The 16,852-nt window shown below is 39.3% G+C and overlaps 1 protein-coding gene across 1 annotated transcript in view; it reads right to left on the reverse strand.

The window, feature by feature from the left end:
- MAN1A1 (mannosidase alpha class 1A member 1) overlaps positions 1 to 16,852 on the reverse strand; it is a 172,904-nt gene that overhangs the window by 126,700 nt on the left and 29,352 nt on the right. The window contains exon 3 of the mRNA XM_059083869.2: positions 2,186 to 2,282. Coding sequence (XP_058939852.1) covers positions 2,186 to 2,282 — 97 coding nt within the window. The remainder of the gene's footprint in view (positions 1 to 2,185; positions 2,283 to 16,852) is intronic.

Here is a 16,852-nt window from a genome sequence, read left to right on the forward strand (position 1 = left end):
AAAGTGCACCTGTGCAAAACTCTTTAAATATAATTAGATCTAAAATTGTTTAGTGATAGCTCTAAGAAACCATTACTCAAAAATGGAATTCTACCCCCTCTTTTTGCAGCCCTGACTGATCCTACCTTCTCCTCCCATCCTCCTAGCCAGTCCTGACTCTCATTTATTTCCTCTGAACTCCCTTAGCAGGAAGACTTTACATTGCTCTTGCACTCACCACTTTCTGTCTTCCATTATAGCTACTTATATGCATCTCCTTTTAGTCTGTAAACTTCCTTAGAATAGAGAAGTCATGTCTTATTCACCTCCACATTCCATACTAAGAGACTCAGTATGTTTTTAAGGCTTAATGATAAATTAAAAAACCATCATAGGGGCTTCCCTGGTGGCGCAGTGGTTGAGAGTCCGCCTGCCGATGCAGGGGACGCGGGTTCGTGCCCCGGTCCGGGAGGATCCCACATGCCGTGGAGCGGCTGGGCCCGTGAGCCATGGCCGCTGAGCCTGCGCGTCCGGAGCCTGTGCTCCGCAACGGGAGAGGCCACAGCGGTGAGAGGCCCGCGTACCACAAAAAAAACAAACAAAAAAAAACCAAAAAAACCATCATTGTATTAACAGAGAGCCAAGTAATCTCTTCGATAAAGACTATGGCAAATTTACACAAAACTGACCTCTTAAAACTATGAACAACTTACAGAGATAAAAGCAAAAATAGAATTAAAATTTTTTTAAAGTTATAGTAAACAATAAAAAAATTAAGACCTTTGAGTCTACATGAAGTTTCTGAGTTTCTCTCTTCAATTCTTACCTCCCATCACCCATGTTAACTAGTCACCGTGTCCTCAAAAATACCACTCTAGTAACATCTGAAACCACTTGTACTGCCACGACTCCAGATGTGGCTCTTTTCATCTTTAAAGTGTGTCACTGTGATAGACCAGCCAGCCTTTTCCCCACTCTTCCAGCGCTCCCTAACCGTTCCTGCAATGCCTTACTCCCTACCAGAGAGCCTATGGTTCTTCAGAACTTCCTATGACTATCTATGAACCACCTAGTGCTTTGATAATTCACTATCTACACATATGTCTTCTGCACTAGGTCATGAACTTTGCAAAGACTTGTATTGTGTTTATTAACACCAGTGCTGGAAAGAGAGCCAAACACATGGAAGGTCCTAAATAAATGGAAAAGCACAATGGGGTGATTAGGAGCAGACTCTGACCGTAGCCACATGTGGGTTCAAGTCCCAGCTCAGCCAGTTAGTAGGTGGCTAACACTGGGCAAGCTGTTTTCTCAGCTTCATATTTCTCATCTATAAAATAAATATAATAATGAGGTTAAATGAGAAGATGCACAAATGGCACGTGGCACATAGTGTCAGCTGATACTGTTGTTATATGATTTGATACTATTTAACACCTTTAGTTAAAGTATAGGAAGTCACCTTTTCTATGGTGAATTCAGAAGCATCAGACCAAGGTTCCCTCCTCTTCATGCCGTTACTTATAGACAAAATTGTGGGAACTGAAGAGGAATTGAGTTCAGTGAGAAGGACACTGGGTAGCTCTGTGACCCAAGGAATCTACCTAACACTTCTGTTACCTAGCTTCTGCACCTCCACAATGGGAATGTTATTAATACCTAGAGTACTAATCACAGAGGGATGCAATAAAATGACGCCCAAGTGGATAAATGGAAGTTTAAATAACTGACGACTCCATCCTCACTTTCTCTTCCACTGCACAAACAGGAGAAATTTTGAGCCAAAGTTGAGAGTCACTGAGATACAGTGAAGGTCACCACGGCTGGCTGCCTTGGCCAGCTTATTGATAAAGACACAGCTTTTACCTGACAGGAAGCAGTTAATGCAGCCAACAAATGCTCCTCTGCTTGGCGCCACATGGGAGCTGAAAATCATGATGCTGTGCCCATAGCCATTAAATAAGGATCTCTGGAAGTGTGCCCCAGGCATCAGTATTTTTTCAAGGGATGCAGGTGGCTCTAAAGTGTAGCCAGTGCTCTGTCTGAAGGACACACTATGAACATTCCCTGCAGACAACTCCATCAGGTATGCAAGTTTCCTAGCAACACAGTCTGGAGGATCACACAAACTTTTTCCATCACCCACAGGTTCAGTCGGTTGGAGAGGACTCACTGTCAGTAAGGAGCCAAAGCACATTCTACTCACCAAACAAACTGCTTGAATGGCCTCCTTTTGATACAGGCTTCAGTTCATTTTTTCCCCAGGCATAACGTTTATAATTATTCCAAGCATGTTTCATCATCTGAGAAAAGAAATGAAAACGGGATTATATTTTGAATTTGAGATGTTTTTGCTTCAAAATAGATCATATATTGAAGACCTAAAGATTAAAACATTAAAGCTCACTGCTTAGTTAAAGGATGATAATTAAAAGGATGACAAAGGGTATGAATAAGCTGGAACACACACACAGCAGCACACAAATACACACCATCCTTTTATGTTTACAATGCAGATTTTTTTTAATCCATTTAATCCTATTTCATATACATATTTTCAAAAGTCAGTTCTCAGCAACAGAAACAGCTTATCATAAAAGGATGAACCATTCTTACATTTATCTATTTCATCCTCATGATGTATTAAATCTGCAAAGACTGCATACTTAAAATTCACATTTTTGCATAAGGTTCTCCGTACTTAGTATATAGACAAATATCCAAAAGTTATGACTTTAAACACTTTTATGTATCTTGACCAAGTCTATATGGAGAAGTGTTTTTAAATATCTATAGGAAATGAAAAAAAGAAACTCTACGGGTATACATAGATTTTGGAAAACTTCAGCTTAATATAATTAATCTTTAATTTCATACATATCTGTGTACACATATGTAACTGAAGACTAATTCTACATATTCCTAACCTAGACTCCTTGTACCAGGAATGTTTTTAAAGTCCCAAACTCTCCACCATAAATTAGTTGTATACCTTTTTTTAACAAAATTAACATATGAAAACCAATCAATTTCTCCTGACTTATAGACTAAGTTCTGACCTATTGTGCTAGATATTAACTCCAGCAGAAAGTGAATAATTTTCAAGGGGAGAAATTGTTCTCTAAGAGCCTATCAAAGTTATACAAAAATTTGTACAACTATTGTATAATAGTTGTACAATTTTTTTTCAATGACTCCAAGAATATACTGCAGATAATTATTTTTGCATACATTTTTTAAAAAGGGTTGAGGACTCCTCACCTGTCTAGAATTTATTCATGCCACTATTCCCAATCCATTAGCAACAGTAATTAAAATATGGACATAATCTGGAAATATTCTAATCTGGCTCCATATTTTAAAATATGTTAAAAAGCATCACATAAAGTTATAAATACTATGTAAAGGCTGTTCATCACTAAAAATCTGCAGTGAGATCAATACAATTTTATTAATAAGAAAGTCTTCATATGTCCCTGAAAACAATAATGCACATCTTTCTTTAATCAATTTGTATATTTTCTTCCTATCTCACCAGTACTGCTACTAATAATAGCTACCAAAAAATCTGTACTATCTGCTGGGTACTCTGTTAAATGCTTTAAATTCAGTATTGTATTCAATTCTTGTTATAACGTTATGAAATGCGTTGTATTATCATTGTTTGGTAGATGAAGAAACTGAGACTTTAAGAAGTGAAAACACGAACAACTTTACTCAAAGTCATGACATTTCTCCACAGCTGTGGAGTCAGGGTTCACCCCTGTGTTGGCCTGACTCCAAAGCCAATGGCATTAACCATACACTGCATCAACTGCCTTTAATGAGTCGGCAACAGAATCTTCCTTTGATGAATCAGATTGCTGATCTTCTAACAATCAACAGAATGTGTGTATCGTAGTGTTTTTGAGATTTTCTCTTATAGTTTTGTTGGAAAGTATAAAAGGTTTGAAGGTAGAATAACCTGATTTATAAACCCTATCGTACCACCAATTAGTCTCATAATCATGGATGAGTCACAGTTTTGCGAGACTTTCTTTATCTGAAAACTTGGGATCGTAATTCCTCACAGGATGCATGTAAGGATTACATGAGCATGGCCTGTGTGATGGCTCCCGGCACACATGGCGAATAATCACACGCTTATTGAATTTTAAGCCTATATTGAGATCAATTAAATTCACATCACAGAAACAGAAACCAATGAGCCCAATGGAAAAGACTAGGTACATGAACACTAGGTATAAAAACACCTTGAGATTACATCTCAATTTGACTTGGTTTTTCCATTAAATGTACTGTATTTGGTAAACTCTTCATTCCTATTCCAAGGATAAATTCAAAAGCTTTTGGAATACACCTGATGCAAGAACAGAAAAAAAAAAAATCTTATGATGATTTGTTTCAGCTCCAAGTCTGAATCAAAACCAGTGCCATGTACTATTAATAACTCAAAGACAGCATAAAGCTTTCCTATAGAAGACTGTTGTCAAAAAATTATCATTTATACAATGTACCACTAGAACAGAACCTCACTGAGTTACCTCTGTAGTATATATTAACTTTCCTTATCTCTTCTTCTCCCAAAGAGAAAATTTGACACCAATTGCTTATCTGCCCGCATTTCAAAAGCTGCTGTGACCCGTTTCTCAAAATGGGCTCCTCATCCCATGCGATGTCTATGTGCAAAGTTAGAAAAGAAAAAGGAAACAATGTGGTCAAAGTGCCCTGTATGGAGCTCTAAGAGTGGTTTCTCCAAGAATCTGTGAAATGAGGAACACCCATATTGTTCATGGATTCCAGTGGTTGGTCACCTCTGGAAATGATTTACCACTTTAAAGCCAAATAAGACTTCATGTGTGTGTTTGTGTCTGTGTGTGTGTAGAACGAGACTAAATTCACAGGTCATATATAAAATCAACTTTGTAACTCAGATTTACGACATACAAATATTTGAAAGCATCAAAATGCTATTAGCCTCGAATTTTACAGTATTAAGCCACTAGCCAGCTAAGGGACCATGAGAATGAAAGCATTTACTCTTTCCATACTCAGTATGCTCATGGGCTGACAGGACAAGAAGGTCACTTTTAAAATTCAACTACAAAGATGTCCATAGATAGGATTAATCCTTCATCTTCATAGTCTCCACTTTGTTTTGTAGTCTTTCATCACTTTAATTAGGGTTAGACAGCCTGACTTCTGAGGTAGAAAGATTAAAACAGGCCTAAATTCCATGTTGATTAGGATTTCAAACTCCATACTGAAACCCTAATAAAAAAAAAGATAAACTAAAAACAATCCAAAGATTTTTGTATGAATTTTATTTTTTCCTGAATATTCATATTTGCATTGGTCATACAGCTGACATACAGTGTGAAGGGAAATAAATGAGATTTTGTAATAGTAATCCTTTGTTTTGACCCAGAGAAGCTGGAATTAGGCATGAAATATCCAAAAAATAGCATGACTTCTCCTTGACTCTATGCTTATCGAAGATTCTTTGATTAGCACTTTGTTATCAATTGGCATCAGGGCTGAGTAATTAGTGCCACTTATTGTGTGTCTGCTACACTATGCGTGATAAGATGCTAAAGGACTAGCAGAGAAATGTACATGAGTCTATCATGCTTAAAATCTAATAGATAAGATAGAAGCTTAACGTTTTCCCTTCTTACACGCTCACAAATGTTTATAAATATGAGAACAATAAGAAAAGCAATTAAATGTTGTGCATAACTCCGTGAAAGGACGCTCAACATCACTAATCATTAGAGAAATGCAAATCAAAACTATAATGAGGTATCACCTCACACTGGTCAGAATGGCCATCATCAAAAAATCTACAAACAAATGATGGAGAGGGTGTGGAGAAAAGGGAACCCTCTTGCACTGTTGGTGGGAACGTAAATTGATATAGCCACTATGGAGAACAGTATGGAGGTTCCTTAAAAAACTAAAAATAGAGCTACCATATGATCTAGCAATCCCACTCCTGGGCATATATCTGGAAGATGAAAACTCTTAATTCGAAAAGATATATGAACCCCCATGTTTACAATGGCACTGTTCACAACAGCCAAGATGTGGAAAAACCTAAGTGTCTATCAACAGATGAACAGATAAAGCAGATGTGTTATATATATATACAATGGAATATTACTCAGTCGTAAGAAAGAAGTAATGCCATTTGCAGCAACATGGATGGACCCAGAAATTATCCTACTAACTGAAGTCAGAGAAAAACAAGTATCATATGATATCAATTATATGTGGAATCTAAAAAAATGATACAAATAAACTCATTTACAAAACAGAAACAGAGTCATGGACATTGAGAACAAACTTATGGCTCCCAAAGGGGAAGGGTCGGGCAGGGATACATTAGGAGTCTGGGCTTAACAGATATAAACTACCATATATAAAACAGATAACAAGGACCTACTGGACAGCACAGGGAATGATATTCAGCATCTTGTAATAACATATAATGGAAAAGAATCTGAAAAGATTCAGTTAAAGTGATACAACTGAACCACTTTGCTGTACATCTGAAGCACAACACTGTAAATCAAATATACTTCAATTTAAAAAAATTTTTGTAACTAACAGTTTGTTTCAATTTTATGTCCTAATCAAGGGCATGGGAAGCCATGAATAAAGAAAAATATGCTTGAATTTCCCCAGGTATGTGTAGATTTCATAACCTACTTTTTGTTGCTAAGAACTACCGTTAGCAAATGTTTTTATTTACCGATTCTTTAATCACATGATCTTAAGTTACTCATAAGGCACATTAAAAATCTTTCTGAAAATCTCACTCTTTTTTTCCAGACAGGTCTGATTGGGCTTTCACTGACTCTTTTAAAAAGCACACAAGTTCAAGTCCCACTTACAGGGCCATTCTGTGGGGTCTTATACAAAATCTCTATAGTCTGACAGTGTGATCTGGGTCCCTGGCCCCAGCTGACTGACTCAAGGCCTTGTGCCTGACCCACAGGGAGACAACTGAGGGCTGGCCATGAGCCTTCGAGGCGAGGCACCCTCAGTGTGACGCTCTCTCCAACAGATGGACCAACCCAATCATCTACTCTACCTAGGGGAGTATACCTGGGAGATAGTCACAGAGAATCCGGAGGCCAGAGAGTGATGTAGAAGCAGAGAAGTACAAACACATAAAGAAAAAAAGCCACAAGAAAGAGTCATGAAGCAGTTGAAACCATGAGGGAGACGGAAGGCAAGGAGAGAAAAATTAGAAACTGGGAAGCAGGCATGGGGTATTCAGTTAGTTACATGGTGCCCCAGGGGAATTATGTTAGGTTTGTAGAGCCTCTGTAAAACAGCAAACTATGCTGCTGAATGCTGAATGTTGATGAATTATCTTCCTCTCTTCCATGAGGCATGGCTCTTTGCCTGCTGAGACTGTTTACTTACTTTCCTGTGTGTCCTTATAGAAAATCCTCTTGTTTACTGAGGAGGAATGTATAAGAGCGGTCACAGGAGCAGGCATCTAACAAACTGGGTTCATATCTGAGCTCTGCCATCATTGGTGTGACTCTAAGTGAGATAATTAATCTCTGAGCCCACTTTCCACATCCATTAAAGGTAAATAAATAAAACTACCAGTCCAGTGGCACTCACATTCCCGCTCTTCTAGAGGACATGAGGGAGCCGTATCTGCTTCAGCCGAGGACTTAGGGTAGGGGTCAATCTACCTGCCTGATTGTTGAAGTGGAAATAGGTGGCCTTCGCTCTTAAAATTATACTTACAATGGATGCTTGGAACAACACTGATTTTAAATGCCTGTCAGTAGTTTCCACCAAACTTTGTCTGACATGACTTGATTGTCCCATGAAAGTGACGTCTGAAACTTCCAGATAAAAATCTCAACACAGGGCTTCCCTGGTGGTGCAGTGGTTGAGAGTCCGCCTGCCGATGCAGGGGACACGGGTTCGTGCCCCAGTCCGGGAGGATCCCACATGCCGTGGAGCGGCTGGGCCCGTGAGCCATGGCCACTGAGCCTGCGCGTCCGGAGCCTGTGCTCCGCAATGGGAGAGGCCACAACAGTGAGAGGCCCGCGTACCGTTTAAAAAAAAAAAAAAAAAAAAAAAGTCTAGATATATGAACACGCGACAACAATCTTGCCGCCCCTTCCTCTTATCTGGTGTGGTCCTGCTCCCTGTATTTCCCTGTGGGAATGAAGCCTGAGAGGACCAGCAGAGACCCTGTGCTGAGGATGCCATCACAGGGAGTAAGGCAGGTAGGCTTCAGCTGGGGGAGCCGGAGCCCTGCTTCCTAAGGGTCTGATCTCTCAGACTCTCAGTTTCTCATCTTTAAAAACAACAACTGAAGGAAACCAACGTCCCACTGAAGTGCAGGATGTTAACCGTGGGGGAGGATAGGGTGCATTGGGGCAGGGATATATGGCAACGCTCCATACTTTCCACTCAATTTTGCTGTGAACCTAAAACTGCTCTAAAAATTAAAGTCTGTATCCAAAAAAAAAAAAAAAAAAAAAAAGAGAGAGAGAATAGCATTGTCTTCATCACATCATGGTCTGGAGAGCAAATCTGATAATGTCTGGCTGGAGGGAGACATCCAAAGAGTGTTCCTGGCCTTCATACACATCTCCGCCTCACTGCCCCCACCAGGTGCAGGAGTTAAACAGAGATAAGGGAGAGCAGTGCAAAGGAAAGCAGACACTGTGCTACACTCACAGGGGACAGGGCAATTCAGGGAGAGAGAAATTAACAGGGTAGGAAAGAGGTCAATGTCACTGAGAGGTGACAGAACATAGAGCATGGTATAACTCTGCATTTCCAGAAAATGCAAGCCTGGAGTCTACCACAATTACAGCGTTTAGCATCCTCTTACCCTAAACAGTATTAGGATGCCACCTAAGACAGTACTGGGAAGATCCTCCCTTTAACACAGTGTCCTGAGAAAGCCCAGAGTCCAGCCACCTTCTATCTGTCCTCACCCAGAATGGAGAAAAACCCTCCCAGCCGTGATAGCTTCCAATTTTACCCCGTATCAAATTAAAACACCCATTCAGCACCTTGCTCAATTTATCTCTTTCGAAAGCTGAAATATATTAGTTCTCTCTCCCCTTCCCCGAGGCTGTTAAGGTATTCTATTTCCAAGGTTCTTTTTCCCAAAGTCACAATGACAATTACTACTTATTGAGTACTTATTGGTGGCAGGGCATGAATTATAAAGACGGTAAGAGTAAGTGTGCCAGATTTAGGAAATAAAAACCTTGCATGGGACACACTTACACTAAAAAAGCATTTATGTTAATCTGACATGCAAATTTAAGAGTCCTGTATTTCATCCAGCAGCCCTAGTATAGAGGGATAGGACATATTCAATCCTTGGTTCTATGTCCAGGGCCAGCTCCCGGGACTGTGCCCTGCTCTGCCTTGGGCTCAAAAGAGGGACTGAAAATTCAAGGGCCAGACAGAAATAGAATGGCCAGGTTTAGGGCAACTGGAAATGATGGGGAATGAGGCCAAACATGTGTGAAGGCCCTGGCTAAAGCCATTTAAAAAAATATTCTTAAAAAAAAAAAAATACTAAGCTTGCTTTCAAGGTTTGAGCCAGGTTCTCCAGGGGTCTAGGAAAAAAACAGTATGCTAGCTAAGGGGAAAAAACATCCGTGAGCCACAGATGGCCCACAGACCAGCTGTCTGCACTGCAAGCCTTGGTTTATGGGCACATGTCTAGACCTGACTGCTCTGTGCTTAGTAGGCCTGTGGGCATGTCGCTTCCCTCTGGCCCTCTCCCCTAGCTCAGGGAGCAGTGCCCAGCCCACTTTTGACCCAGGCCTTCTATGCCTGCTCTTGACTGTCCGGGGCCTGCCAGGACATCAATGCTGACTCCACCAAGAATTAGTGAGGTCCTTGAGACCTGAGATGTACAAAGCATTATGCACACACCTCTCAGCAATTCTCTTCCTGCTGAATGAGTGGTAGGTTCACACTTCAGAAAGCATTTATAATTCTAAGTCCTACACTGTTCTACAAGTGAAACTGCAGAAGCTGTAAAGGAGAAAGTGCCTTAACTTTGTCCAACACCTGCAAGGCGCTGGGAGGCGAACCTGATAACAATTTACCACACACTTAATCCTCCTTTATACCTCTGGGGTATTAGTACCCCATTTTACAGATGAGGAAGCAGAGGCCCAGCACAGCATAAGGAAGAGTGAGGCATCAAACTCTCTCATTCTGACTCTTTCCCCTGCATCACACTTAGGATGCCTGGACTTTTCTGCTGCTTGCAAACCTTAAGACAGTCAGCCACAGCCTCCGAGCTCTCCTGCTGCTGCCCTACCTGGGGTACAAAGAGACGCGGCTGGGCCTGGCAGCAAAACGGCACACACCAAGTTGGGCTTGTGAACTGGCTCCAGGACAGGACCTGGCGGCACCAGCTTTTCTTGCCTGCATTGTATCCTTTAACCCTCAGGGCCTTCCTTCCCTCCAATTCAGCTCTCTCTCCAGCTCTGTCTCCCAACTCTTCTCCTCTGGCTGTGCAGGCTACTTGGGCAGACAAGATGGCTCTGCCCTGCTCCGACCCTGGATTTATGGAGAACCGTGAATCCCTCTCCTTCACACCAAGCTGCTGACTGTGCTGACACCTGCTCTCTTCAGCTGTGGTATTTCCTGAGCTTTAACACCACCACCAGAGCTAAGGGTGGCCAGTTTTTCTTTCCTCTTCTCCACTACTCTACTGCTTCTTTCTTGTCTCTCTGTGTGCAATTTGTTAACACGCACCCCAGGCTGCCTCATAACCAAGGAGGGGATAGATATGCGTTCATATTTTCTTCAGATTCAGATGTCCTGAATTCTCCCTCAGCCAATTTAGTATACTTTTTTTTTAAAGATAGCAGGAGATAGATAAAGGAGTAATTATTTAATGCTAATATTGTATGAACCCTAATGGGCTAATAGACATTAATTCCCAATGAATTGAAAGAGCAGTTAGAACAGGAATCTCTTTTGAAAAAGACTCAGAATGCCTGATAAAACCAGTTTTAAAAAATGAGAATTCCAGTTAATTGCCACTTGTAGAGGACAGATTGTCCTGTTTCTAAGAAGCATCTCACACTCTTAAGAAAAAGCCAGTTTTTCTAGGTCTAGCTCAGAGAATTGGGTTATATGCTATTTAATGGTTCTCTTTCTTTGTGACCAAATTCTGACATTTTATAAAACTCTGTGCTATTACCAAATGGAAGAGGGTAGAGGACACCCCTCAAAACCCCCAAACTTGACTAAAATGTAAGTATATAACTCTAAAATGTTCAAAGAGATAGTAATTTCACATCTCAAAAGTTAGCCATTAGAAAAACACTTGTTCATATGTGACTATCTAGTATATTTCTTTTTTGGAAAGAAGTACTGTTGTTGAGAATATTTTCTTTACATAGAGAAAAGCTCTTGATCAGCCGAGGGTCTATGACTTGCTGTTATTTACTTCTCAAATATATCTGTCTCATAGTTAATGATCGTGATCTCTTTCCACAGAATTTGTCACTCGAGTTTAAACACTCAACCTAAGGGTTTTTGTTGTTTGTTTGGTTGATTTTTTTTTTTTTTTTTTTTTTGCGGTGCGCGGGCCTCTCACTGTCGTGGCCTCTCCCGTTGCAGATCCCAGGCTCCAGACGCGCAGGCTCAGCGGCCATGGCTCACGGGCCCAGGCGCTCTGCGGCATGTGGGATCTTCCCGGACCGGGGCACGAACCCGTGTCCCCTGCATTGACAGGCGGGCTCTCAACCACTGCGCCACCAGGGAAGCCCTGTTTGGTTGATTTTTAATTGATCTAAAACTGCCTTTGTTAGATTACCCCTTCTAAGTAAGAACTAGCAGGCTAGCAAGTGGGCCTTTGCAGGCCAGATGCCAGCTGATCTTCCCTGCCCGGTGCCCAGGCAAAGACTTAGCAGAGCTTTCCCAAACCTGGGAAACGTCAGCAACTACAGATCTTTCCTGGCAGTTAAGAGAAAATGATATCCCCTGCTGCAATATCATGAAACTCCCTTTATTCTAAGAAGGAAGTCTAAAAAACGTATCCACATAGGAAACAAATACTATCCTCATCAGTGAGTATCTTATCTAAAAAGACTTTTTTTAGTTTTAATATTTGTAATAATAAAGCAAGTCCAAACATTCTTTTAACTCATGCATGTCATTTCTACAGCTTCAGATTTTCACTACATTTATCTTTTTTGCAGTAGTGACACAATAATGTTTTAGAAAAAATATGCTCTCCTTTAAGGGATTTGTTCATAAGATTTGTCAAGTTCACAAAGACTAATAAACTTAAAATTTTTCTTTTAATATTCCTTTTTTAAACATTACAAATACTATGAAGTTAGAACATAATTAATGAGAAATGAAAAAAGAATTAGCAAAAATTCTCTAAAAAAATTGCTAATGAGCAAAAGTTAGAGATATTTTGCCTTTTGAAATTATGTTCTTTTCTTCTTATTTTTTTAAGCAAGCAAAGTAGCCCTAGAGAGTCAAAACCTGTTCTGCTTCAGTTATCAAGAGGAGAGCTGCAGGATACAGCATTTCTTTTCTTTTTTTCTTTTGTGTACATGTTCTTTTAATAGACTTTATTTTTTTTATAGCAGTTTTAGGTTCACGGCAAAATTGAGCAGAAAGTACAGAGATTTTCCAAATATCCCCTACCCGCACACTGTACCACCTCCCCTACTACTAGTATCATGTTCCAGAATGATACACTTGTTACTTTGGTGAGCCTACACTGACACATCACCATCACCAGAGGTCCACAGTTTACATTAAGATTGTTATTGTACATTCCATGGGTTTTGGCGAAGGTATAATGACTTGTATCCATCATTATATTATCATACAGAATAGTTTCACTGCCCTAAAAATCCTCTGTGCTCCCCCTTTTCTTCCCTCTCCCCTACCCCACCCTACAGCCACTGATCTTTTTACTGCCTCCATAGTTTTGCCTTGTCCAGAATGTCATATAGTTGAAATCATATAGTATGTAGTCTTTTCAGACTGGCTTCTTTCACTTAGTAAATATGTACTTAAGGTTCCTCTATGTCTGAATTTTCATGGCTTAGTAGCTCATTTCTTTTTAGCACTGAATAATATTCCATTGTCTGCATGTCTCATAGTTTATTTATCATCCATCTACCTTCTGAAGGACATCTTGGTTGCTTCCAAGTTTTGGTGATTATGAATAAAGCTGTTATCAATAGGAGAGTTGCAGGGACGAGCGTTCCCTTTTCAAATTAAAACCAGAAATCACTATTTTCTTAACTAAAGGATTACAAGTTATAATTTTGTAAGTTATTACTTCTTGAAGGTGAAATTCATACAAAATGTATTGGTTATAAAATGTCACATATTACAGGGAAATTTTTTTTTAACTTCTGAAATGATTACCCATAAAATGGTCCACTATTAGTAAATAGTTGGGGCACTCCTTGTCATTCGAGATTCCATAATTTTCTATTATGAAAGTAATCCTTTTGTATACTGCAGATCACAGTTTTAAACATTATTATCAGAGCATACCAATAATGAAAATGTTTTATAAAAGGTACTATTTTGAAAATTACCTTTGAAATGTAATACTTATGTATACTAAATATCAAAAATGCTAGTTCAGAAGTATAAACTTGGAGTAGCAACTAGTGCTTCTGTAAGACTTAAAATCCAAAATTGGTGTGTCACAAAAAGGTACTTTCTTATCCTTAATAGAAAGGGCCAGCATTTATTGAACACTTAACATGTCGGGAAATATGTAAAGCATTTACATATTCTCTCAGCCCCTCACAACAATCTTATAAGGAAAGTAGTCCCCCCACTGAGAGTCCCATTGCACAGATGAAGAAATTAAGAGTTTAAATAATTTTCCCAAGGTCAGCCCTTTAGCAGGGGTGGAGGTTGTCTCTGAATTTAGGCTGACCCTGAGCTTGTATGCTGTACTGAGCTACAGGTGTGACCCATGCAATCGGGGGGACCTGCTTTCCAAATAAGCTTCCAAACGAACTGTTAACTCATGTTGTTGATATACATATTTGCATGCTTTCTATTACCGATTTAATTATTTTGGATAAACTCAACTTTCAGTAGTGAGACTTCAGAAACATGCCATGCAAAACCACCTTCCAATCTTTCCATTTTTGAAAATTTTTCTGACACAGGAGAGAAACATTAAATATATTGGTAGATTAAGGAATTAAAATGAAAATGAGAATATCTCTTGCTTCTGGTGCCCTGTGGAAAAACATATCTTACATACATTGAAAAAGAATTTTGTTTTACATACATTTTAACATCTAAAATTTCCTTCCAGTGAAGTTCATCTCCATTTGAGCATCCTATAGTGTTAGATCATAATCTTTATTCTTGGTTTCATAGTATATGACACTTCTTCACCAAGACAATACACCAATAATTTTGTTTTTTGGCAACTGAAAAAAGACATTTTAGTCAATATGAGTTTAAATGTCAACAGCATTCTATAAATTGCCCCTACAATGGCAATAATATCAGATTTCTTTCTAAATACCTACCAAAAAAGTATAGCAATACTGATTATTTTTCAATGCTCTTTCTACTATAGTTTTATTTAGACTTCTACTATGTTACTAATGTGATTACTGAAGATGGCAAACAATTATTTTGGACTATATGTGGTACCACTGTTAAGGCAAGCAATCATACCTAGTATGGTTGTATCACTGCCACCCTATAAACCATATTTTCTTTTTTTAAGTTATTTTTATCATTCAGGATTTTAAAATTTTATTTATTTATTTTTGGCTGTGTTGGGTCTTAGTTTCTGTGCGAGGGCTTTCTCCAGTTGCTGCAAACGGGGGCCACTCTTCATCACGGTGCGTGGGCCTCTCACTGTCGCAGCCTCCCTTGTCGCGGAGCACAGGCTCCAGACGCGCAGGCTCAGTAGTTGTGGCTCACGGGCCTAGCTGCTCCGTGGCATGTGGGATCTTCCCAGACCAGGGCACGAACCCGTGTCCCCTGCACTGGCAGGCGGATTCTCAACCACCGCGCCCCCAGGCAAGCCCTATAAGCCATATTTTCTATGAGTTGAAGATAATCTGAGATGTTTTGTAAGTGGTGGCAAGTATTTCCCAGGCCTGAAAATGTATTACTCTAACCATTCTGTTAGAACACTATTCAGAAAGACTACATAAAGCTACAAAACAATAATAAAAATGGGAAAATTATGAATATACATTCTACCTGTCACAGACTGATTCACTCCACACCCAAATTTCCTTCTGCCTTGCCTGTCCTTGGAAGAGAAGCTGTAAAAGCCGAATGTGTGCTTCCCTAATCTCTCTATAGCTAGAGGTAGCTATGTGACAAAGCTCACACCAATGACATGTTTGTCAAGGTCTGTCAACAGCCCTGTTGTCCCTCTTCTCTCTTCCTTGAACGGAGGTGTGATGCAGGTAGATGTGCTGTCACAGTGGCAGTTCTGCTACCATAAATGAGTGAAAACCCAAAACTACAGAGGCATCAATCTGGTGGAGGAGACCGTGAAAGCCTGCCCTGTTATGTTTTAAGTTCAAACTACAGTTATTTTATTACTTAACTCATTGATTACCAATCACTAATGAATTTAACATTTTAGTAGCTATCCTTTGGTTGTCTTTTAAAAAGACAGTGACCAGATCAAAACTGGACTTATACCATACCCCAATCTGGGGAAAGAGGAAGTTTTTCTTTTCATAATACTGTTTGGTAGCTGAAACTACTCTAAAGGTTTGATCAGAACAGTTGTATAATAATAAATAGTATGATTTATCAAAGAAATTATGGTAGTTGAGTCCTTTGTTCAAGCTTTAAAAGACTGGTGTGGGTTAGGGGGATGGGCATAAATGAATAAAAAAAGAAAAAGTATGTAGTCAGGATTCCTGGATTCACCCAGAAAACAGTAACTTCATGGGACAATCTGAGTTGTTTTCCTCCACCTTGCTTGAAAAAAGTAAAATATTTGTTCAAAATGGGATAAAATATTCAAGTAAATACTGTTATCAAAGAAGAAGACTATGTTGTATTTTTGAATGAAAATCTCAAATATCAGTTCAGGCATCTTCTCTAATAGAACTTATCCACAGTGCTGGTAAAAACTGAATTACCCTAAGAGTTGCATCCCATTCTTGTTAAGCTATCTGAAAAGGACTCTGGTTAAAAAATATATAAAATAGTACTTACTAAATATTGTGCTTCTGGTGAGTAAAACTAACAGTATGAGTTGAAATGTTTAATTTTTATGTACTTTTATGGAGCATCATAGCTGAGCTATAATTTCTTTCTCTCAAATGTAAAATTTATCTCCCTCAAATATATGTGTCCCATTTACCCTTGCAACAAAAAGAATAAATTACCAAGGAATAAACCTATCTAAGGAGACAAAAGACCTGTATGTAGAAAACTCTAAGACAATGATGAAAAAAATTAAAGATGATACAAACAGATGGAGAGATATACCATGTTCTTGGATTGGAAGAATCAACATTGTGAAAATGACTATACTACTCAAAGCAATCTACAGATTCAGTGCAATCCCTATCAAACTACCAATGGCATTTTTCACAGAACTAGAACAAAAAATTTCACAATTTGTATGGAAACACAAAAGACCCTGAATAGCCAAAGCAATCTTGAGAAAGAAAAACGGACCTGGAGGAATCAGGCTCCCTGATTTCAGACTATACTACAAAGCTACAGCAATAAAGACAGTATGGTACTGGCACAAAAACAGAAATATAGATCAATGGAACAGGACAGAAAGCCCAGAGATAAACCCATGCACATATGGTCACCTTATCTTTGATAAAGGAGGCAAGGGCTTCCCTGGTGG

This window comes from Kogia breviceps, chromosome 13 (assembly GCF_026419965.1).
Source record: "Kogia breviceps isolate mKogBre1 chromosome 13, mKogBre1 haplotype 1, whole genome shotgun sequence".
Classification (NCBI taxonomy): Eukaryota; Metazoa; Chordata; class Mammalia; order Artiodactyla; family Physeteridae; genus Kogia; species Kogia breviceps.